We start from the raw sequence: 26111 nt of genomic DNA, 5'->3' as shown, positions 1-26111 counted from the left end.
ATGAGGTTTTTGTTTATATGCGCAAATAATAAATTATCTTCTCATAATTATATTAATATTACAAAGATTGCATCTTAATTTATTAAGAGCTATTATGTTTTTGTTTATGTGCACAAATACTAAATTTATCTTCTCATAATTATATGATAGTGTTTGTTTCTTTGCTTCATATGTTTTTGCTTAATGGAATTTATAGTCATGAAATTAATTGAAAACTCAAAAACCTTAGTATGTAGGGTCTATTTGAGACCTGCTTATTTTGCTAAAACTGAAAATTTTTTGCTAAAAGTTAAAAATAAGGCTGAAATGATACAATAAGGCTCATAAATAATACAAAAAGTGCAATGGGACCATGAATAGTAACAAAAATAAGTTGAGTAGTAAAATAAGTTGACAAAAATAAGTGTTGCCAAATGCACATGTAGTAAACATACCCACAAAGTGAGCCTTATATCAAAACTAAAAACCTATACATGAAATCTACCTCAATTTTGGACCCTAAATTTACCAATAAATAAAGAAGGAAAAAAAAAACAAATGTAATGCAAGAATAAATGAATGATATAAGAATTTATAACATTTTAATAATATTAGTGTACTTCTAGATACATGTGACCAAATGTAATTCACCTCATTCACCCCTAATGAAAATAAAAGTAGAGAAGTGTTGCAGTTTCTTTTTTGTTGACTATAAATTCTAGGTATTTCTAATTTAGAAAGGTATATGTTTTAAACAACGCTTATCTAGAATTCATGGTAAATGCTAAATGGCTTGCTATTAAAAACATCTTCCTTTTTGCAAATATTTAGAATATGAGGAAAAAAAAAAATCTATCTAAGTGTGAATTTTTTAAAATTTGCATTTAATAAAAAAACATTGAATGTTGTGGATATAACTTGAACTCAACCATATCTATATATATATATATATATTAACAATTAATCAAATACATCACAATCAGCAACTCACACTCAGAGAAAACAAACTACACGTATATAAATTAGCAGTTTATCAAACGCAATACAATCACTATCAGCAAACTATACATATATAAATGCATGGTAATATTGCGAATAAAAACCACAACTAAATAAAAATAAAAACCTTCTCTATTTTTTTCTTATTCTTCTTCTCGTCTTCAATTTCCTTTATTCTTCTCCGAAAGCACCTGAGAATGATAGAAACGAAAGGTGAGGTTGCGTTTTTTTCCAAACATAGAATTCAGAATCATCAAACACAAACAGTCATAGTGACTCCGCATTTGCGAATTGAAAATTTTTACCATTTTGTTTTTTGTATTTGACAAATATCAGACATGCGATTGTGTACGCCTTGCTAACAGCCTTTCACAAACCCACCTGCCTCTGCGTCAATTTCTTTCTTTCTTTTCTATCTTCTTCACTCTTCAGATCTGTTTATATATATATATATACACACACATACATTTTTTAAAAGAGAGACGTTAGTGCACATATAACGCACATAGTGTGACTTTGTGTACAAGAAACTGCGCACAACGGTACATGTCACTTATGTGGCAATGCCACATGGTTTAATTGCAGCCATGTCACTTTCCCACACAAATAATTAAAGCCACTTCATTATCTCATTATCTCTATAGGATAAATCTTAAATGCTAGTATATTGTTACTTTCTCCTATTGGTGAAAAAAATGTAATTCCAATAATAAGTTTGAATTAAAATCAATAAAAACTTACTCTAAAGTTTATTGTGAAAATGTTATGGACATAATGCTGTCAGATTAAATTAAAAAAATAATTATTATATATAAAATTTTAAAATATTTATGATTTTTTTACTCTTAAAAAATTTATGACCACCATAATTTTTTTTTTTAACACAAAATAATTAAGTGTCATTTGGTACTATTAGTTTTTGTTGTTTAAATGTCACAACACCTATTTTCACAACTTTTTTTCACCTCACACTAATTTTTATAACACCCTAACTTATCTAATTTAAAAATATTAATTATAAGATTATGAGTCAGTAACGTGGCCAAGTCCCCATTTTTTAATGTGTAACATGTTTATTATATTATGTTCTCTCTCTCTCTCTCTCTCAAACACCAAACAGTATTATAACTTTATTCACAAATCACAACTCACTTCTCAGTTCTCACCATCTCAGACACTTAGCAGATGCAAAAACAAATAACACAAAGACTCCTTAACACACACTATCACAGATGACAATTTCACAAACATTATAATTGTACTCAAAAAAATCATACTTAAAGCAGATCGGGATTCAGGATGGAGGCTGGAGGTTGCAGCGGCTAACGATGGTGGGGGCAATTGGAGGTGTGTATGAATGCTGTGGCGGCGGCGGCAGCAGAGTGAGTCACTCACTATCACTGTCACCGTCACTCTCTTTTCTTTTTCTTTTTTCTTTTCTTTTTTTGGATGAGGTCTCTCTTTTATAGTCTCTCGTTCTCTCTCTTTTCTTTATTATTATTATTATTAGGTGGAAATCACATTTTCATCCCTATATTTTCAGGCGATTCCCACTTTGGTTCTCAGATTTTATTTTTACCGCTTTTAGTCCATATACTAAAAAACCCTTCTCGTTTTGGCCCCTGCTGTTACATCAGAGACGAAAAATGCACACTTGTCAAACGGCAAAATTAAAAAAAATATTTAAAATATTTTATTTTATTTGAAAATAAAATAAAATTTTAGTTATCAATAATTTTAAAATAAAAATATTACAAATTTTAGTTAAAAATAATTGTTCTTCATTTTTCTGGCTGTTGAGCCTGAGGTTTTGAATCCTGGATCCTCCGAAGGATTGAGGTAAAGTGTCACTGAGATTGCTATTAGTAAGTCAGAGATGTGTAAGATTCGGGAAGGAACCAAAGAAATTTGTTAAAGACCCAAAAATATTTGTTTCGCTAGCATAAAATCTGAGTAAACCAGTGGCTTGAGTCAACTTGGTAGGGATGGTCCAAGGTGGAATATTTAGGTTTGCGCACAAGGATAAGACCTGTAAGTTTGTGAGTCCTTGGAAGAAACCTGAAGGAATGGAGGAGAACTTGTTGTTGTCAAGGTAGAGAAATCGAAGAGAAGTGTGGTTGGCAAAGGAGGGGATTGGTCCAGAGAGAAAGTTTTCTTGGAGAGCAACAGTATCAAGTCGGGTGAGAGTGCCAACACTACAACAAAAGTGGGCTATGGTGACGAAATCTAGTGAGGATAAACAATTTCGTCACCAAATGATAACATTTAGTGAGGAAAAGAAGAATTCGTCACCAAATATTATAAAAATTTTAAAATTGGTGATGTAATCAATATTTCGTCACCAAAGATGTACAAATTGGTGACGAACTATTCATTTCGTCACTATAGGTCATGAAAAAAAGGCAAACCTAGGGTGACGAAATATTCACATCACCAAAGACTTACCGAAGGTGACGAAATTCTAAATTCGTCACCCAATATTAGGATGTAGGTGTTTTTGGTGATGAAATAAATTTTCGTCACCTATTGTTTAACCAAAGACTGACCAAAATACTCCTACAATCTCTAAAATCACAAATTATGCTAAAAACCACTAAAATGACCAAAATATCCCAAAATCTCTTAAATGAGCAAAATACTCATGAAATAACCTAAAAAATGACCATAATATCCCCTAAACCTAATAAATGACCGAAACCCCCAAATCCTAAAAAATAACCAAAGTACACACGAAACCTAAAAAATGACCAAAATATCCCCAAAACCTAAAATTTGGCCAAAATACCACCGAAACAAGAAAATTACCAAAATAACCCCTAAACCTAAAAAATAATCAAAATACCTCTGAAACCTAAAAACTGACTGAAATAGCCTTAATGCTTGAAAATTACCAAAATACCCCTAATCCTAAGAAAATGACCAAAATACCCTCCAAAACCTAAAAATAACTAAAATACCCCTAAAACCTATAAAATGACAAAAATGGCCATAAAACCTATATGATGATAAAAATACACCATAAACCTAAAAGATGATCGAAATACCCTCAAACCTAAAAATAACCAAAATACCCCTAAATGACCAAAATATGGCTATTTTGGTCATTTTTAGGTTTAAGGGTATTTTGGTCATTTTTAAGGTTTAGAGGGTATTTTCAGTTATTTTTTTAAGTTTAGGGGGGGTATTTTGGTAATTTTTATACTTCGAGGGTATTTTGATCATTTTTAGGTTTCATGGGTATTTTGGTAATTTTTAGGTTTTGGGGAGTATTTCGGTCATTTCTTAGGTTTAGGACGTATTTTTGTCATTTTTAAGTTTTGGGGGGTATTTTGGTCATTTTAAAGGTTTCGGGGGTATTTCGGTTATTTTTTAGGTTTAGGGGTTTTTTTTTTTCTAGGGATATTTTGGTAATGTTTTAAGTTTTAGGGGTATTTTAGTAATTTTATGATTTTAAAGGTATTTTGGTCATTTTTTAGGTTTAGGGTGCATTTCGACAATTTTAGAGGATTTTAGGAGTACTTTGGTTATTTGCAAGTTTTAGTGGAAATTTGGTAATTTTCATTATTGGGTAATTGAGTGGGTTGAGGTTTACCTATAATAATTTGGTTGAGTTAGGTTTGGGTTAGATGTAATTAGTTAAATTGGTAATAATTGGTAAATGGGTTAGATGTAATTAGAGTTACATCAGGTGTAACTCGAACCCAACCCAATATTTCTTAATTCCATGTAAATTTTGACAAATCTACCGTTAGATTACATTATTTTCATATATTTTTCATGATTACAAAATTTCAAGGAGATCAAGGATTAATAGTTGTGTCATCAATCAATTGTTTAAATTCAAGTTTTTGTAGTTTAAAATAATGCATAAAAGATGAGTTTATAAATCAAATAGTAAATTACATCCGATAGGCATGAAGATTGGCGTGCATGTTAAGAACATATAAAACATGTAATCCAACGGTTGTATTTTCAAAATATGCATTCAATAATAAGTTATTGGATGGTGTAACATTTTTTAGAGTTGCATCAAGTGTAACTTGAACCCAACCCTATATTTCTTAATTCAATGTGAATTTTGACAATTCTACCGTTAGATTACATTATCTTTATATATTTTTCATGATTACAAAATTTTAAGGAGATCAAAGATTAATAGTCATGTCATCAATCAATTGTTTAAATTCAAGTTTTTGTAATTTAGAATAATGCATAAAAGATAAGTTCATAGTTTAAATGGTAAATTACATCCAATTGGCATGCAAATTGGCATGCATGTTAAGAACATATAGAAAATGCAATCCAACGGTCGGATATTCAAAATATGCATTCAATAATAAGTTATTGGATGGTGTAACATTTTTTAGAGTTACATCAGGTGTAACTTAAACCCAACCCTATATTTCTTAATTTGATATGAATTTGACAAATCTACCGTTAGATTACATTATCTTCATATATTTTTCATACTTACAAAATTTCAAGGTGATCAAAAATTAATAGGCATGTCATCAATCAATTGTCTAAATTCAAGTTTTTGTAGTTTAAAAATAATACATAAAAGATGAGTTTAAAGATCAAATCGTAAATTACACCCGATTGGCATGAAAATTGGCATGCATGTTAAGAACATATAGAAAATGTAATCCAACGATTGGATTTTCAAAATATGAATTCAATAATAAGTTATTAGGTGGTGTAACATTTTTTAGAGTTACATCAAATGTAACTTGAATTTAGCCTTATATTGAAACCTACCAGAAAAATTTGGGTGAGTTAGATTTGGGTTAGATTTAATTAGTTAAATGGATATTAATGGGAAAAATAGGTAATATTGAAACCCTACCTGAAAATTTTGGATAATATCCAATTACCTTCTACCTCTAATGCACGTATACTCCATTTTTTGTCCACATACCCATATCCGATACGTATCATACTGGATACCTTTAAGATACTTGGCCGATCAATTTTTTTTTTTTTTTAAGTGCCAATACATCTAGGATGCATCTCTAATATGACTTAGGTACCATTGTAACCCAATCCCAATAGTGAGAGATAGTCCAAACTTGTAAGAATTTTTATTTATATGCTTTATATATCGGTTTCAATATTGAATACTTATCTAATTATATTTTAGGGTATATTACAAATTACACCTCTAAAGTTTGGAGATGATTGGATTTTTTGCACCCTAAAGTTTTAGAATTTAGATTTTATTTCCTGTAGTTTGGTGATGTTTGAATTTTACACCATGATATTTTAGAATTTAGACTTTACTCCCTATATCTTAGAAGTGTTTGAACTTTACCCCTCCTGAAATTTTTGAAAAAAAAAAAAGAAAAAAAAAATTGCGGTACTAAATTTTTTTTGATTTCTTTTTGCGCGGTGCCAAATTTTTGGCGCGTACTAAATTTTTTTTAGTACCCAAATTTTTTTCCATTATTTTTTATTTGTGTAAAACAAAACCCTATTACTTTCCCTCTTTCTCCTCTGCTCTTAGCCTCCCACAAAGACCGGTATGCTCTCTCTCTCATGAAAAGTGATCAAGGGTATCTTGTGGTGCGGGGATGTCACGATAGAGAGGTTGAGGTTGGGGATCGAGATTATGAAGAAAAGGTTGGGTTTGGGTTCCAATTCCAAGATCAGTCCCCTAACCTTGAAGCGGATTAAAAGGTATGGGAATAAGAGCAGAACAAATCAACAATAAATTATCTGTGGTGGTTAATGAAAATTTTGTTTTGGTGTTTTTTAATTGGTTGAGGGCATGTTTAGATGTCATGTTATGAAATTAAGAGGATCAATTTTGTTTTATGTAGAAATATATATATATATATCTTTGGTTGAAATGAAAGTGGGAGCTATGTCACAGATAGGTGGTAAAGTTTTGAAACAGTTTAGTTGAAAATTTATTTTGGAAGTGTTATTTATTTTAATTTGGTCTATGTTCCTTTATCTTCAAACACACCGCCAAAAAATGAAGTTAAAATTTCATATTGTTTGACGTCAATCTATTGGGATTTTGGAAAAGAAACTAAAAAAAAAAAAAATTGTGATGCTCTCCTCTCTCTGGGAGTAGTTGCCAAGTATTTATTAAAACTTTAAAGATTTTTTTTTTTGGCTTTGATTGTTTATGTAAGGTTAAGAGGCTGACCAAAATGATAGAGAAAGTTGCAACTGGGGTCCTCTCTGGGGTTGTCAAAGTCTCTAGATTTTTAACAGGCTCAGTGGCAAATTCAAGAGTAGGCAAGAAGTTTTTTGGCCTCCTACCAGGGGAGATTGTGCTTGCTTCCCTAGATGGATTTAGTATGTTGATCATTTCAAGCCCTTGCGTTATATATTATAATATATTAGCATATATTTCTTTTCTGAATGGCTATTTTTACTCTATCAAACAGCTTCCAATCCAAAAGTTCATAAATAGATGCATTATAAAATCTATGAAGTTAATGTGGGTTTTGCTTCACCTTGCTTCCTAGCTATTTGATTACCACAAAATAGCCGTGGCACACATGATTTGTGTGGAAAGGGAATTTATTTGTAACTGGAGGAAAGTGGAAATAGGGGTGTTGAAGGTAGATTTGAGAAAAAAGGAGGATGACAGGCCATTTTATTTCAATTCTAGAGGATTTAAATGTGTGTTTTGGTTTTGTATCTCCTCTTATGGTTCACGTGAATTGAGTGGATAGTACTGGTTTTTGGCCCTTCTGTTCATGGCTTGTCATTGCTTTGATAGACTTCATTAAATATTCTTGTTGTACTTTAGTTCCTGGCTGAAACTATGTTCTCACTGTGTTGCCAAAAAAATATCTGTTTAATTGAATCAATCATCCATGACATAAGGTTGGTGGGATGGCTTTACATTACTTTAAGGTGATGGGTTAATGGTAAATAGGATAGGGGCTATTTAAATGGCTTTAGATATTCTCATTTTGTTGCCAAACAATACTCGTTGAATTGAATCCTACATGAATTAAGGTGGGTGGGTTGGCTTTTGATTCCTTAAAGGTGATGGGTTATTCCTAGAATAGGAAAAGAGTTATTTAGATGTTGTATGCATAAGAATGGCTTTGGACTGAAAACTATTAACCACCATCTGAGAAATTAAGGGTAAGAGCAGGTGTAAAGGTAGAATATGATGTGCACGGGATTCAATTAATGTTGAGATTTTTGGTTTTGGATATGTTAAATTAGCATTTATGTTAATCTTTCAAAAATTAAGAGGTGGTTGTGTAATATGATGTGCACAGGTTTCAAAGGTTTCTTCAAGGATTGGGTGCCATCTGTAGGAACCACATCATGGATCTCTGTAAGCACCCTGCCCCCTAATTTTGAGCTTTCTTTTTTGTTTTTTTAAACACATAATTATAATAAATAAAAAAGAGTTAATAAAATTTAAAAAGTAATGTATTTTGCTAATAGCTAAAAGGGATAATAATTGCACAGTTCAAGTTTTAATTGCATTGTTTGTAAGTTTAAATTTTATAGAAGTTATTTCGATTTCATAAAATTTTTATATGATAAAGTTGAAAGTAATTGTTAATGGACAACAATATAATAATACTGTATTCAGAGAATTTTTTTTTTTTTACCTTATAGGGATGAGGTTATGAGTTAGCTGTGGTGAAGAGGGTTGGTTGGGGCTGAGGGTAAAATTGGGTTTAACTGTTTGAGTGCCCAAGCTAGCAGAAAGGTTTAGAGTTTCTCTATTATTTTGCTTCACAATGTTTGAATTCTTTAAGGTATTTTCTTATGGATATATTTAAATGCATATTAGTTTTCTATTTAATAAGGTTCAGAGAAAAGTTTTTTTTTTTTTTTTTCAACCCAATATGGATGTTTAAGGGGAGATTTTTAAATCTGACTTGGGCATGGACTGGATTTGTGCAGCCTTGGTTCCATTAGGATAGCAGGTAGTATCACAACTAACTAGTCCCTATATCCCTTACTATTCTATTCCACCTTTGGTCTTGATATCTCTTTCCTCTCTCTAGATTGTCTTTCATTTTGAGTGTGATATATTCTAAGGCAGGTGGAGAAGATAGATGAGCTCCAAGATACAAACTTAAGCCAAGGGAAGAAGAGAGATGAGCTCATGGATGCAAAATAAGGTAGGAGGAGAAATTAGACTCGCAAAATACTCAAATAGCTGGCATCATAAAATTTTTGAGGAGCAAGGGTTTCAATGACATTTGTGGTAGTGGGAGGAGCTCATCTACTAACTAGAGCACACTTTGGTTAGTGTTTTATTTTTTTGCCTAATAAGCAATGTTTATTAACCTCTCATTGTCTTGGATATTTGTGGAATTTTGAGGTCTTACCGACATTTTTGGTTGCAAATGGTTTTGGTACTCATGGATATTCTCTTGATTTTCTTTATTTGGACTATTCAGGTACCATATTTCTTTGTCTCTATATCTATTTGATTCTAGTTGTTTGGGTCATATGGTAACCTCTTATATGTATGAGGGTACCATAGCACAATTGTGCTACAATTGTGTTTTTTGTTTAATGGTGATGGTGGGTTTTTTGTTTGTAGTGGTGGTTGGATTTTTTGTTTAATGGTGGTGGCGGGATTTGTGTTAATGATGGTGGCTAGATTTTTTTATTGTGTGGTTGAGTTTTTGTGTTTATGGTGATGGTTGAGTTTTTTGTTTAATGTTTGTGGTGGGTTATTTGTTTATGGTGGTGATCGTGTTTTTTGTTTAATGGTGGTGGTGGGTTTTTTGTTTATGGTGGTGGCTGAGTTTTTTGTTTAATGTTGGTGGTGGGTTTGTTGCTTATTGTGATGATTGAGTTTTTTGTTTATGGCTAAGTTTTTGTGTTAATGGTGGTGGCTGTGTTTTTTGTTAAATGGTGGTGGTGGGTTTTTTGTTTATGGTAGTGGTTGGGTTTTTGTGTTAATGGGTGGCTGTGCTTTTTGTTTAATGGTGGTGGTTGGGTTTTTTGTTGATGGTAGTAGCTGAGTTTTTGTGTTAATGGTGGTGGTGGCTGAGTTTTTTTGTTTATTGTGATGGTTGGGTTTTTTGTTTATAGTAGTGGCTGAGTTTTTGTGTTAATGGTGGTGGCTATGTTTTTTTGTTTAATGGTGGTGGTGGGTTTCTTTTTTTGTTTATAATGGTGGCCGTGGTTTTGTTTAATGGTGGTGGTGGGTTTTTGTTTATGGTGGTGGCTGGGTTTTGTGAAAAATGAAAATGGTGGTGGCTAGTGTTTTTTTTTTTTTTTTTTTTTTAAATAGTGTTGGCTGGATTTTTTATTCGTTGTGGTGGTTGGGTTTGTGTTTATGATGATGACTAGGTTTTTGTTTTGGATTTCACTTTATTTGTTTTGTTTTAAATTGAGATTTTTCTGCATTCTTTATGATTTTTTCATGGTTTGTAATGTGGGTTTGGTTTTTATTTGATGAGAATGTTGTGGGTCTTCTTTCTTTGATAGTTTGGCTTCATATGATGTTGCATTATGATTATTTTGTCTAGTTTTTTATTGGGTATTCGGTGGACATTTTCTGCATTGTCTTACTAATAATAATCTTTATTTGTTGTAGTACATCTTATCAGGGATATAGGTTTGCAGTCTATTTTGTTATTGATGAATTTTCCTTTACACTTGTGCAGATATGGGATTGGTGGCAAAAAGATAGCTTTTGTGGGACTACTTGAATTCAAATAATTTTTTGTAAATTTTGGAAGCTAAGACATCATTTGTATATAAATGGTTGTAATTACTTTGTGAACATCTTTATTGTATTTTTAGATTGTATGGATGTTTTTTTTTTATTTATGGATTTGGTTAGAAATGAATGATTTTTTATTTTATTATTATTATTTTTTTACAGATTTGGTTAGAAATGAATAGGTTAATGTAATGGCAAGTAAATGTAAAGAATATTAATAAAAAAATAAAATGGGTGACGATAATTTTCGTCGCCATTTCTAACTGTAGTAGTTGAAATTAAAAAAAAAAAAAAATGATGACGCAAAACTTCGTCACCTAATCTATTGAAATTGGAAAACAAAAATACATTTGGTGACGAAATATTCTGTCACTAAAAATAAGGTTTAGTGACGAAAATATTAGGTGACGAAAAACTTACGTCATCTATCATTTTTATTAGTGATGAAAAAATTTCGTCACCTATCATTTTTTTATGAGTGACGAAACATTTTCGTCACCAATACATTCTGTGACGGAGCTTAGGTGACAAATGCTGTTTCGTCACTCTATGTATTCGGTGACGAAATAAGGACATATTGTGAGGAAATGTTTCGTCACTATAGCCCACTTTTGTTGTAGTGCAAGTTCCGAAGTAAAAGTGCCTGAGAGATTCTGAGAAATTAATTTGATTACGGTGACACGACTTCCGTCGCAGCTAATGTTTGTCCACGTGCAGTAGTTTATGGTGTTGGACTAGCTGCTTGGGGCAGTGCTAAAGGAGGCTAGGAGCTTGGCCATGACTGCATCAACAGATGAAAGAGTTAGGAAGGAGAAGATGAAGGTAGAGAGATAGATCAGTTGAGCCATTTGAGTTTGAGAAAGAGAAATGGGTTTGAAGTCTGGCAGTCTGGGCAACCATGTTCTTGGGGAAGAACATGAAGAACAATTATTTTTAACTAAAATTTTTAATATTTTTATTTTAAAATTATTGATAACTATAATTTTATTTTATTTTAAAATGAAATAAAATATTTTTAATATTATTTTAATTTTTCTGTTTGCCACGTGTGCATTTTCCGTCTTTGATGTAACGGTAGGGATCAAAACGAGAAGCATTTTTCAAGATAGAGACTAAAAGTGGTAAAAATAAAATTTGGGGACCAAAGTGGGAATCGCTTGAAAATGTAGGGACTAAAATGTGATTTTCGCCTTATTATTATTATTATTATTATTATTATCTTGAATTAGGTTAAGTTGTAACCGACCTTGGTTTGGTATTACAGGGGGGGTTTCTTCCACCCAAATATGACATTTATGACTACTACTAGCTTCCCTAGCCATAATATGTGCAGCATTGTTGCTCTATCTACGAACATGGCTACCCGACCAGAACTTGAAGGAACATAGCCCCATTCTTATTCCTTCTACAACCTTCAGGATTGAGATTGGCCTTGATTCTGCACCTATGACTGCTTTGACTACCACCTGCGCATCACTCTCCAATTCCACTTCCCACAATCCCAGGTCTCGAGCTTTGGGCCCCTCTGGTTCAAAAGATTTACTTGAATATGGGCAAAACCTCAACCCTTAACCCTTCCACTGTAGTTTATTTTTGAACTTCAAGCTGATTTAGCCAGCATTTCTTAATTTCATGAAGTTTTGTCTTCTTTTTTTAAATAGCCCAAACAAAAGTTAATCTGGCTATAAGTCCAAATGTTCTGTTCCATCTTTCCTGATCCACCCCATGTTCCACCCATAAAAATTTGCCATATGTAAACCTATATAATTTAAATCTAATTTTTAGCCTTTTATTATTTAGTTTCCTAATATAAAACAAAAACCAAAAAATTTCCTCTTGAAAAAATTTCCTAACTCTGCTGTATAGAGTATAATCTTGAGGCATTGGTGACTCCATATTTAGGACCTTCAAGTGTTAGTGTTACTTCTACCCTTACAATTGGGGGCTTCCCTAGAATTAGGGTTTCTGCAGGATATGATAGTAAAAGGGTTCCAATTGGTATTTGTTTTAGGAAACTAAAAGGTTCAGAGCCAAAGTTGATTGAAATTGCATATGGCTTCGAGCAAGCTACTAAGATTAGGAAGCCTCCTTCATTTGAACCCAGTGATGAAGCCAAAAACGGCCGTTAGTCGATGACCTCTTCTAAGCTTGGATAAGGTAATGTTCCCTGCAAAGATGAAAGAAAAAGACACCGGAGTGGCATACGCCAACGGTTCTCTAATGATTAAGTCAATAGGATCAATATCTCTCAAAGAATCAGAATGTAATTCTGTCTGTTTGAATTTTTGTACCTTTCTCCTGGTACTTGGTGGCTTCTTTATAGCCCTAGTACAACTATTAGGAGGCTCATTATGAGTGTAATTGATAGCAACCTCTTAATGTCTCTCTTGACTATTTTGAGTAACATTTGTCTATGCTTAAATGGAGGCTTAACTCAGTACAAAAAAAAAAAGCGCCTATGGCCGCGGTTTAAAAACGCAGCTATAGGTCACAAAAATGTGGCCATAGCCCGATTTGGCCTATAGCCACGTTTTTTTAGGCTCACAAACTATTTGTAAAATGGGCTTTGGATTTCCTACTCTGGGTGATTCTTGCTTAAAGACCCAACAATATATCTTTCAAACCTTTGAATTCCCTCCCTCTCACTCTTATGACTCTATTGCTCTCCACCCTAAGCTGCCTCCGGAACCCCTCAACAACCTTTTCCCTTCCTTAATTCCTCATATTTATAGCCCGAAATTAGTAGATAAATCATGATTACTCTTATGGTTAGTGAGAGAGGAGGTCCAATGTTGTTATCACTAAGTAGGTGTTTAGTTGGGAGTGAGGTGTGGTGAGAGTGGCATTGGAACTAGTTCCCACCTCAGGAGGTGATGTTCGGTAGCGGTACTTCTCAAGACGGTATTGGGCATTCGGGGTATGGCCTTTCCGAGTAGTCACACTCGTTGGAGACATGATTTGCCAGGCGACTCCCTAGTCATGAATCGATGAGCATATATTACAATGGCCTGCCTAACAGGTCCTTTTGGGGCTGAACACGATGACATGAGGTCTGTGTCCACAGCCTTAGTAGGCCTTAAGCCCAGACAGGGGTGTTAGGACCATGGGCTGTACTATAGAGCTGTGGTTCAAGGCCCAAATGGCCCTAGAGGTCCGGTGCCATACATACATACATATATATATATATATATATAATCTTCCACTATAAAGAGCCGCCCTACCCTCTAACTTTTATTGTGAGTGAAAGAGAAAAAGAGAATGACAAAAGCTAGCTCTAGTTATATTGCTTTTCTCAATAGGCATTGCCGTACCATTGTTGCACAGCACCAAAGAAGTAGATGAATGGATCCAAAAGCTGCATCATGCCAAAGAGAAAGTCTCTATAGCCCATATTTTGGATTTTTCGAAAACTGTTATTGCGAGATACATTTAAAATCATTAGAAATTTTGCAAGGAATTGGATTTTAACTAAAGGGGCTTAGCCGCTTAGGCCTAAAGATTCTTTTTGATAAGCCTTTAAGATTTTTTTATTTATTTATTTTTTTTTATTTTTTTTTGTTGTAAACCAATCAATCCGAATCCTCAAATCTGGAAGATTGCCAATCGTGGGAATCCAAAACACTCAGAATCAAGATATAGATCATTGGGTTCTAATCGTCACAACTAATTTATAAAATAAGGAGGTGATGTACAATAGGAGAGATGAACAAGTAAAATCAAAGCTTGGACAGGCATTTTGATAATGAAAGCAGACTAATTTGAAGCTAGGGGCCTAACTCTATTTTGTCTTGGGTCTAAACTAATTTTAAGATATATTATATATGAAAAAAAAATTTATGGAATGTCAGGGGTGCCTGGCCCATATGTGGGTCCGGCCTCCTTTGTTATTGGCCGGTAGATAAAAAGGTAATTAGGTAAACTACGTATTTGGTCTTTATCCTATAAACAATATTTCAATTTGATTTCTAATTTTTCAATTGTATCAATTTGGTCCTTAACCTTTCAGTACCTGTACTGTATTAATTTAGTTCTTACTATTATCTTTTGGATGAAAATTGATGACATGTTTGATGGTCAAAATAAAAAATTAGTTTCTGTTGATGTGACAATAAACTAAAATTTTCTTTTGGTTGTTTGTCATATTAGCAATTTTCATCTAAAATATAATGGCAGGGACTAAATTAACAGACACTAAAAGGTTAGAAACCAAATTGACACAATTAAAAAGTTAGGGACCAAATTGAAATATGGTGTAAAAGATAGAGAACAAATATGTAGTTTATCCAAAGTAATTTCAATTGTGGGTTCAAATTAAAACTGGAAACAACTTATCACCTAGATTTATTGTGAAAATGTTGTCTACGTAGCAATTCCTTTCATTAAAACCCTAGACTAAATTTGACTAGACAAGTCATTAGTCTCAATTTGTCCAGGTTTAATCTATCCTGTTCAGTCCAGTCCAACTTTTAATCTTCGGCTCACATTGTTGGGCTTCCAATTATAATTGCTGTGCTATTTTTCCATTCAATTTGGGCTTTATTTTTAAATTATCAAGTGTATATATATATATATATAGATAGATAATTTTTTTGTTAAGGTTTTCTAGAATATAAAAAAAATTATATGTATACAAAATCAGTTCGGTCCGATCCGGTCTGACCAATCATTCCAGTTTAAATGATTTTTTAACACCCCTAGAGTGTACCTTGGCTGATGCTACAACGTTCAGTAAGAGGTTCTCAGATTTGGTTAGTATAATCATATAAATATATACAATATGTTTAGAGTAAAGTGTATTTCACAACTGTATCAAGGTAGCTAGTTATTAATAATAGATGATTTAGTGTTGTCAACGGTAAACCTACAATAGTACTAAGAGCCTGTTTGGATAGGCTGTTTTAAAACTCCTAACGCGCGTTTTTATCAAAAACGCAAATATGTGTGTGTTTGGTACTGTGATTTTACTAGAAACTGCGTTCTCTCAAATGCCATATATCACGTTTTGAAACTGAAGTATCAACCAACTTTTTGAAAAACACCACTTAAAATGCAGATTCGTAATACTTTTTAAGGTTTGAATACCTAAAACACCCTCAAGCATTTGCTAAATGACAAAATCATCAGCCAACAAATAAACTCACCTCCCTAACTTTCCAGCAACAACACTACTCAAGGCCTCAGGCAAAATTTGCAGCAGCGATGGAGAATGTTGTCAGAACAAGAACGAGCTCAGCTGTATCACCATTGTAAATGGAAACAAGAAGGCACTACTTGTAGGAACAACTTGCATGTCCACTTGCTCTCCGTCTATGTTTACAAGAAGAAGTCATGCCCATGTGAATGAAATCTCTGTTTCTCTCTCTCTCTTATCGCTGCTATCTCGTTTTCACTTTCTTTATTTGAGGTTGATATTAGCATTGGGAAGGGAAAGTGATTGGGGGTTATTTTAATTTAGTTTTTTCTTTTAATAATATTTACCTTTTTTTTTTTTTTTTTTTTTTTTGACCAAAGGCGATAAAATTATATTAAATAATCATAAGTAGTACAAAGTAATCAATAAGGAGAGTGTCAGAAGCAAAAAAGCCTACGCAGAGGCAATGATAGCTACTGGGCTCAGAAAAAAGAAAAAGAAAAAATGAAAAATAAAAAACAAAACATGTGAACTATCACGACTAAATAGGTTGGAGAGCTACCATGTGCCGCTGATACTCCTCAAGGAAAGCCATCGCTACGATGAATCCGAACTTACCTATTTAAAAAAAAAAAGAAAGGCTAGTGGGGAATCTGGGGATCAATGAATATTGTTATTATTATTATTTTTTTTATCATTATTATTTTCATGAACTACTTAAAAAATGATAGAATAACATCAATATCAAATCTTTAAGTCCTTTTTGGTAGTTTGCACCGAAATGCAATTTTAAACTAATACTATACATAAGTTTTACCAAACGTTTTATTGTGGTTTTTAAAATTATGTTTCCAAACGCACAATTTAAAAAGCTATTTTTAAAAACAGAAACAGCTTACCCAAACAAACCATAAGTATTAATACACTTCTTAATGGAAAAAGTTTACCTCTAACCCACTGCATAGCTATTAAAGGAAGGGAAATGTTAACGAATGCCCTTAAGGCATTGGTTAACAATCCATTTAAAAATGATTTTATGTGAAAAGAGAAAAAATTAATTAATATTTTGATAGTTTTTTTCATTTTCCATAAAAGTTGTATCAAAACTTTTCTAAAATTTATTGTTAACCAATACCCTAAGAGCACTCGTTAGCATGACCCTTAAAGAAACTAGGATAATAACACTCATCTCCCTTTAAGTTTGGAGAATTACACTCCACCCAAACTTGAAGGGAAAAAAACTTTCTCCCTAACCCGTCCTTTATTTAAGGGCAAGTTTCAAGAATTATTCCCCCTTTCAAATTAAAATTCATTGTATTAAATTTTTAATTTAAGTGTATCTTAAAATAATAAGTATGAATTTTTCTTTTCATTATTTTCTTCTTTTTTTAACGATTATGGAAAGATTTTCCATTACAAGTGGTTTGGTATTTAATAAATTTTTCATTTTTATTCTAAATTTATCGGTTTTTTTTTTTAAATAACCATGGTTAAATTTGTAAAAGATTCTTATAGAAATTTAGAATATTTAATTAGTAATATAAACAAAAGGAGAGGAGTATTAATTTTTTCAAGCCTCAAGGGAGGAGAGTGTTTTTCCATTCAGATTTGGGTTGAGTGTCATTCCCTCACATCTCAAGAAAGGAGAGTGTAATTACCCAAAAATTATTCATGTATATTTTTAGTCGTAAGACTTGTTTAAATAATATGTGTGGATAGTCTAATAAATTGCCAAATAATAAGTTGAAGGAGATTATATTGGGAGGCTTGTTACTTCAACTAGTCTTCATGTCCTCAGATAGATCTCTTAATTGTTGAGAGGGTTGCCCTAAAGCCATATGTAAGGCGTACCTAATAAAACTTATAAGTAAGCTAGATATAGAGATGGCAACTAGTTCGAGGAAAACCTTGTCCCTTGCCATATAGCATTACTAATAACGAAAAACGTAGATATAGATTTTTAGGAATTTTACCTTGGGTTCCTCAATTGAACTCAATTACACATTTTAACTGACCAATGTTGTAAAGATGGTGCTATCTTTTTCAAGACAATTAATTTTAACTATGTAATTCATTGGGCAATGCACTTCATTAGGGTAGAACTTAGATATAATTATTAGGTTCTTAATTGTCCAATTGAATTCAACAGTGTGGATGAATTGACTAAAATAGTACAAAAAGTGTTTTTTATTTTTAGCTAAACATTATCTACAAATCTTAGCGTATGTAGAATTACAACCTACAAATCTTATTATTTAGTTGTAACACATGTAACATTTAAAAATCAAATGAATTTCACGTGTCATATATTCAACTACAATTAAATGTTTCCATATTTACTTTTTTTTTTTTAAAGTTATTTGATAATTTTTCATGCACGCATAGCAAGATTTTGTGACTAGTTATCATGAATTGTGCAATGTGATTTCTTTGGTAATCTTAAATTCCCATATGTGTCACGCAAATAACTAATTAACCTATCACATTTCTTGGAAGGGTATAATTTTCATCACATAAAGGAAACCAAATGCATGATCTTAAGGGAGAGGAGATTAATATTTGTATGTGTTCCATTGCCACCTACTTGTGAAAAAAAAGAGAGGAAAATCCCACAACTAATGCAAGAAATTTTCAATTCCTAGTGTGCTTGAATGATTCTTTTTGTCTTAGCATTTTGTTTCATAAGAGGAATACAAAAAATGAAATGGCAATTTAAGACTGTTCAATCAATGGAAAGTGCAACAATGGAAACTTCCAATTTCAAGAAAATACAATTGTGCGGTGGGTGCTCAAACTACAAGAAGAGGCCTTGGACATGTATGGTATATGGGATCGACCATATTATGACTATTGTAACTCTCTTAGGCACATAGCATACTATTGACACCAATAATTTGAAAGGCAAATCATTTGATCCGTATAATTTTAATGGATTCTTATAATACCAAAATGCAAACTTTTGCTATATTTTACAACCACAAGAGTGTAAGGTTAATCCACCTTAAAGAACTAATTCCATGAAATGAGTTTTATAATACAAAAAAAAAAAGAAAAAGAAAAAAAGAAAGAGCTAAAGATATATCATCACAAGATGAAACTAAATAAATATTGCAACGAAAGCTTTTACTTCAGCCTAATTAAAAAGATAACAGTGGGCGAGAGCCTAAAGATGAAGCTAAACCTCTGTCCGCACTTGACATTGTTGATGTAGAAACATCATCCCATTGCTCATACATCTCAGTTCTGACATATTCAACCTCTTCGTAGTTTTGTCGAACATTAGGAGTTTTTTGCAAGGTTTGGATTGCCTCCAATTGCTTTGCAACTTCTTTCATTATAGGTTGTTCCTTCCTATTCAAGTTCAAGCACATTTTTGCAAGGTTTGCAACTGCTATGATTTCTTCCTGTTTAGCATCCTTCATAACTCTAGCATCAATAATATCAAACAAATTGTTCTCCTCCATTGAATGAATGAGATATGTGCCTAAACTTCTGCATTCTTTTGTCCTTGTAGAAGAAATTTCTTTTTCTCCGGTTAAGAGCTCAACAAGGACAACACCAAAACTATAAACATCACTCTTTTCTGTAAACTGACTTGATTGGAAATACTCAGGGTCCAAATATCCAAAAGTTCCCTGTACTACTGTGGTTGGATGAGTTTGATCAACAGCAATGGATCTTGAAGTCTCGAAATCTGCTACTTTTGCTCTACACTTATCATCTAAGAGAATGTTTGTAGTCTTAATGTCTCGGTGGTAAATGGGTGTAGAAGCTGCTGAGTGTAAGTAGAAAAGAGCTCCTGCAACTTCTGTAGCAATTCGTAAGTGCATATCCCATGTTGCTAGAAACTCCTCATTTTGGTCATAGAGATATTGAGATAGAGTTCCATTAGGAATGAATTCATAAACTAGTAGAGGAACTTGTGTCTCCAAACAACAACCAAGTAGTTTAACCACATTCCTATGGTTAATTTGTGAAAGAATGACGACTTTATTAACGAATTCTTCGAGTTTTCCTTCATCAATTACCTTGGACTTTTTTATTGCAACAATTTTCCCATCTGTCAACATACCTTTATAAACAGTGCCCTGTCCTCATTGGCCAAGAATTCTATTCACATTAAAATTGTCAATGGCTTTTTCCAATTCCTTTAAATTAAACAATTTGGTGGTTTTCTCAACAACCACTTCACTTGAAGACAATTGTTGTTGTAATAATAAACCACCGTTTCGTTTGAAGAACTTCAACTTGCGCTTAATATTCTTCCTTTTTTTACCACTTTGTATGACCACCATCCACCAATAAACAAAAATAATAGCCCAAATCCTGTGCTAATACCTGGTTAACACAATGAAATGAGAAAGATCACTCCTAGAAAAGCTTATAATAGTTTTGAATAAAATAGGGACATCTTTTTTGAACGCCAAAAGGCTGGACAAACAATCCTGTGACAAAAGTACATTAATTTACATTCACAAGTAGTAATCAAAGAGAATGATACGCTAAAAGTGGGTTGTAGATGGAGGATAAAAGATAACAAAAAAGAAGTTTAGCAAAAAAAGAAAAAAGAAAAGAAAAGAAAGATAATATAAAAAAACAAGCATTAAGTTCTGAAGGGTCCAATATACCTCAAGAGCCAAGACCAATCGAAAGCTTAAAATAGTTTTATATAAAATAGAGACAACTTCTTTGAACACCAATAGGCTAGACAAACTATTCTGTGAGAAAAGTATGTTAACTCACATTGACAAGTAGTAATCAAAGAGAATAATACTCTAAAATTCTTGGAAAATTTGTTGAACATTCGCATAAATTCTTTCAAGTTTGCTTGTGGGGTCATCATTTTTTTTTTTTTTTTTTTTTTTTTTTTTTTTTCTGGGAATAAATAAAAACAACCTATGGGTCATCTTCATAATACCATTTATTAGTAACCAGCTCACTCGTGGACGGAATAAATAGAAAATGTTTAAAAATTGACTTGATTTAAGGGAGTCACCCCCAAAGAAGTATTAAAAACATAAAAAGATTAAGAGACAAAATGGAATCAGTAAGCAACAATTAGGTTATTCTTTATTCAACGTTATCCCTATGCCTTTACCATTTGGAGTTCTGAACTCACCTTCCTATTTTAGGTAAATCTTTTTTCAATTATTGTAGAACTCAGAGAGGGTAAAATAAAGGACATACCTATTATGATAATTTTGTTGCGAGACTTGTGATCTGAAACTGGATCACAATAGTATCTCCCAAGAACATTTACACAAGGATATTGAAGATTGTAAAAACTACATACTTCAAGATTTGCACATTCATCAATATCTGACATAGTGGCATGTAATAACAAACACAACATTAGAATAGATGTTCAAAATTATCAACAATAAAACACAACAATGAAACATTGACATTCATCCAAAAAGTCATTTCCGCTGTATAATACTACTAGTCAATAATCACTAAACAGTCTAATGTCCAAAAAATATTCAACAAATATGTTTTTTTCTTTTTTTCTTTTTTTATGTTATTACTTTTATAAATATGAAATTTATTAATTATTAATAGACGTGATTGTATTAATATATACAATCATTTATTCTACCTTTTTTTAAAAACAAAATATGATGTGATAAGTTCTACCATTTTTATGTTGTTTTTGAAAGCGGGATGAGAAATCTTGATAAAGACAATAGCACAAACCGTACCCACCTATATTATGAACCATTTTAAATTGTTTTAAGCAATGTGTGAGGAAATTAATTCTGCTATGGCAAGGGTCATAGTGTTAGGGTCATATTTTTCAGTAGTTGGTATATTCTTTGACAAAATACACTTTACTTGTATTTGGGTAGTTCTAACTGGATTTTAGAATATCATGGAGTATATCTTACAAACAAAACAATTGATATTACTGAAAACTACATGAAGTTTGCACAAAGAAACAAGTGTGAAAAGTTGAAAATAGTGAACCTCGACACAAGCTTGACATAAGCTCGATATAAGCTTCCATCAAGACTTAATGAACCTTGATACAAGCTTCATACTACTCAATCTATCGAGCTTTGCAAATCTAGATATTCTAGACCTGTTTTTTAGCCTATAATGGCTTGGACTTCTAGGGTTTTTGTTAGGTTCTAAAGGTTTAAGAATTTATGTATTTAGAACTCTAATTTGTAATATTGGCAAACCATGATCAAAACAATATGTTTAGTCATGTTTAAACTTGCTCAAAGTTGATTAATTATTGTAAAGTTGGAATCGAGAGACTGTAGATGCATTTGGGCATTTCGGTTTGGCTCGATCGATCGAAGAATAGACTCAATCGATCGAAAGTCGACCAGATTGCGTTTTCTATAGTTTTTCTAACTCAGCACTAACTCATTAAACGTTTAGGGTTTTATGTTTTTGCCCTAGGTATATAAGGCAAAACCCTAGCCACGTTTTTAGAGTTGCTCCAGTTGTATTGTTGCTCATAGATTGCTGTTTTGTGTAAATCTCTTGTGAGATCTAGAGAAGCTTTCCTTTACACAAAGTTTAGGGTTTTCAAGATAGAGATTACTTCAACATCTTGATGATCAACTCGGTTGCTACCATTGAAGCTTAAAGAATATCAAGCGTGGGTGCTTGTAGCTGATTGAAGAATTCAAGAAAGAAGGAGTTTGTGGATTCAGAGCTTATACGTGGTCGTGTCAATAAGTTCTACTGGTAGGTAGCATTAGGAAGTCAAGCGGGGAGTTTGTAAGTCTTTTTGTATGAATTTCGATTCTTTCATAGTGGATTCAGTTTTGCCTTGAGGATCAGTGGGTAAAATCCTCCCCAGGTTTTTTACCAGTTTGGTTTTCCTGGGTGATTATATCTTGTGTTATTTATTATTCCGCTGCTATATATTTTTGATATGATTGTTTGATTATTTTAACCTAGAATTTCTTAATTTGACTAAGTAACAACTTGGCTAATTAACTAGGCTACTCAATCTGGTTGTGTGTTAAGGGGTCTAAAACCGTTCAAGTGGTATCAGAGCAGGTAGCTCTTTTGTTTGAGATTTTTTTTTATCTCTGAGCTGATCCTTGACCCCTGGTGTCATGGAGCATGGACACTCTCTTATTGTTCCTCCTCACTTTGATGGGAATAACTATACTTATTGGAAAGTAAGGATGAAAGCTTTCCTGAAATCTATTGATGAGAGGGTTTGGAATTCCGTTGAATACGGATAGCAGAAGCCCACTACCTCAGTGAGTGAGTGGCAAACTTCTGAAAAAGAAGCAGCTGGCTTCAATAGCAAAGTTATGAATGCCATCTTCAATGCTGTTTCTATGGAGGAATTTAAGAGGATCTCTAATATTGAGGTTACTCATACTGTTTGGAAAATCCTCCAAACTATGCATGAAGGCACAAAGGTAGTTAAGATAAAAAAACTGCAGCAATTAACTTCTAGGTTTGAGAGCATTAGGATGTCTGATGATGAATCCTTTGATGAATTTTATGCCAAACTGAATGATATTGTTAATTCTGCTTTTAATTTGGGTGAAATCTATGATCAACCTAAAATTGTTAGGAAGATACTTAGATCTTTAACTGATGTATCCGGCAACACTTTTACCTTGAGCATGTTCTCGGCGCGCGACCCTGGCGGCCCTGTGATTGCTATAAAGGCGTCCCCGACGACGAACATTTGGGATCGACCTGGTCCTTCTGGTCGGTCTGCTCCTTCCGTTGACCATGGCGATCAAACACTGCCTGGCCGCCTGCTGACTTCCTTGTATCACTGTGACACCATAGTCAGTGTGAAACTTGACCCTCATGTGCAGAGATGGGACAGCCCCCATTGCATGTATCCATGGCCTCCCTAGAATTGCCGTATGGGGAGTACGAGGTAACTACGAAGAAACTCACCATGCCTCCTTGCCTCCCCATGTTCACGGGCAAACAGATTCGCCCCTCGGGACCACCATTTTCCCATCGAACCCAACCAGAGGAGCTTATACTTCGAGAGATCCTCATTCCTCAACCCGAGCCCCCTGAATAGGTCCGGGTACATAACATCCGCTCCGCTTCCCTGGTCTATCATTATTCTCTTCACGACAAAACCGCCGATCCTTGCCATGACTATCAATGCGTCGTCGTGCGGCTGAACGGTTCCTTCCAAATCGCTGTCGTCGAAAGAGATCGGTTCTCGGGCAGGTCTGATCTTCTTCGCGGGAGGCGGCACGCCCGTACTCCCCTCTACCGGTATCATTGTCAGCACCTCCTTCCCTTTTGCCGTTGAAGTGCCTCTCGGGGCGACGTGGATAACGTCAATTATCCAGAGGGGGCGGAAGGGGATTCCCCGTGTGTGGGGCGCCATGTCCTGTCCCCGATTCCCGGTATCCGTCACAAAATCCTTGAGGTGTCCCGCCTTAGCCAACTGCCCGAGATGGTCCCTTAACACTCGGCACTGCTCGGTAGTATGCCCCGGTCTTTGTGGTAGGTGCAGTATAGGTTCTGATTCCTCCTAGAGGGGTCGCCAGCCATCCGGTTCGGCCATCTGAAGTACGGCTCGTGCTTGATCTTATCCACAATCTTATGCACGGGCTCCTTGAACGTCACGTTCACCTCTCCTGCCGGCGCTACTGGCTCTTGAACCCTCAAATTTCCCCGTGCCCTCTGTTGAAAACCGCTCAGCCGAGGGCGATCTGACACCTGCGCCTTGCCTTTACTCTGTATTCTGTCATCTTCCAACCGCTTGTACTCCTCGATGCGCCTCATCAGCTGCCTCATATCCTCGGGAGGTTTCTTGGTTAACGATTCCCTCAACCCTGACTCGTCGGGCAATCCCATTCTGAAAGTGCTCGCCGCGATCTTCTCGTTCCCTCCGCCGATCTCGTTGTAGAGCTCCCAGTATCGGCTAGCGTAATCACGGAGGGTTTCCCCTGCCCTCATCTTCATAGACAGCAGCGCGTCCACCGGTTGTTGTTCCCGGCTGCACGTCACGAAACGGGAACCGAACTCCTGTATTAGCTCGGCGAAACTGTGAATGGAGCCCTTACGCAACCCGTTGAACCACCTTAGGGCCGTGGGACCAAGGCTGGAGGGAAAAACCTTGCACATCAGAGCGTCATTGCGGGTATGCAAAGACATCATCTGGATATAGTGGCTGACATGCTCCACGGGATCCGTCTTCCCCCATACGAATTGAAGGCGGGCGTGTAAATCTGTCCGGCATCGGTGCTCGCTCAATGTCTGCTGAGAATGGTGACCGAGCCGCCCTGCGCAATGCACGGCTCATAGCATCCATAGCTGCATTCCTTGGCCGTCCCTCTGGAGAATCCGAGCCCCGATTTCCGTATTCTCGGGACCGAGAGCGATATTGCCGCCGGTAAGATTCTGCTGAACGGGAGCGGTCTCGGCGGCGACGGGACTCCCTCGAGTGCGAGTGCTCCCTGTGGTGGTGTGATCCCGGCGATTCGAGCCAGTCCCGCGCCTCTCTTCCTCATCGTCCGGCCTTCTATCTCGGGCGTCTTGACCGGCTCGGCGGCGCTCGTTTCGTGTTCCAGTTCCAGGTCTTGTACTAACCTCCGTAGCCGCTCAAGCTCTTCATCCCTGACGTCAGGCTGCCCACGTCTGGAAGCGTGGGATACCGTTCTCCCCGTTTGATACGACCCCTCTCCAAGGCCGGACCGTTCTTCCTGCTGCTCGTAAACCGGATCCTCGCGGCTCTTCTGCCTCCGTTCCCGCCAGGTAGAGCCCCTGGAAGACCCTGCCGAGTCACTCTCGGCTCCACCTCTAGACATCTATCCTGTAGCGAGTCTCGGCGGAACCACTGCTTAGTAGGATTTCCCACAGACGGCGCCAATTGTACGCGCCCAAAACCGAAACCCTGTTGGGCTGGGCCTCACTTGGGCTCACAACTTACTTGTATCGTGGGTTTGGATTTCCTACACTGGGTCGTTCTGAACGCCAAGGCCCAATGGAATCGCTTTCCTCTCCTCGGGGGTCTGAACCGCTTCCTCACTCTGTTTTCTCTGTTTTCACTCTTCCTATCCTCAATTTCCCAACCCCTGTCTTCTCAAAACTTCTTGTATTTATAGTTCAGGAATGGCGAAGAGGTCATGATTATTTGCCAATAAGTGCAACAGGCGGTCCAGTATTATCGATCGTAAGTGGATAGTTAGGTAGTCATGGGAAGTGGTGAGGGTGGCGTTGGAACTTGGTTCCCATCTCCGCGATAGTTCCCGGCCGCGGTGTCTTCCCGTGGTATGACCAATCTGGTACGGGGCGGGGTGTCCCGCGAGCTATGTTAAGGCTCGGGAAGGGGTTTCTCCGAGAAGCAATGAAGAGGCAAAGCTTGGGCCC

At 35.1% G+C, this 26111-nt stretch overlaps 1 protein-coding gene and 1 pseudogene across 10 annotated transcripts; one reads left to right on the top strand and one right to left on the bottom strand.

Moving 5' to 3' along the window:
* Positions 1–6379: 6379 nt before the first annotated feature.
* On the top strand, positions 6380–10802 carry LOC112039666 (senescence/dehydration-associated protein At3g51250-like). Of its 10 annotated transcripts, XR_010624236.1 has the most exons (6): positions 6391–6654; positions 7119–7284; positions 8229–8287; positions 8869–8891; positions 9007–9215; positions 10593–10802. XR_010624236.1 is itself a non-coding variant. In XM_065761624.1 (5 exons), exons 2-4 carry the CDS (start codon positions 7137–7139, stop codon positions 9086–9088), a joined length of 285 nt encoding a protein of 94 aa, XP_065617696.1. In that variant the 5' UTR covers positions 6383–6654; positions 7119–7136; the 3' UTR covers position 9089; positions 10593–10802. The 10 variants fall into 10 exon arrangements, 2 of the variants coding, with proteins under 2 accessions (XP_065617697.1, XP_065617696.1); XM_065761624.1 differs by lacking the exon at positions 8869–8891 and having other exon boundaries at positions 6383–6654; positions 9011–9089; XR_010624231.1 differs by lacking the exon at positions 8869–8891 and having other exon boundaries at positions 6389–6654; positions 9011–9215.
* Positions 10803–18919: 8117 nt separating this feature from the next.
* The window catches only part of LOC112039645 (wall-associated receptor kinase-like 1), a 21954-nt pseudogene continuing 14762 nt past the window's right edge, over positions 18920–26111 (bottom strand).

This window comes from Quercus suber, unplaced genomic scaffold (assembly GCF_002906115.3).
Source record: "Quercus suber isolate HL8 unplaced genomic scaffold, Cork oak 2.0 scaffold_422, whole genome shotgun sequence".
Taxonomy (NCBI): Eukaryota; Viridiplantae; Streptophyta; class Magnoliopsida; order Fagales; family Fagaceae; genus Quercus; species Quercus suber.
Note: the sequence above shows the minus strand (reverse complement) of the source record. Positions and strands in the feature narration are given on the sequence as shown.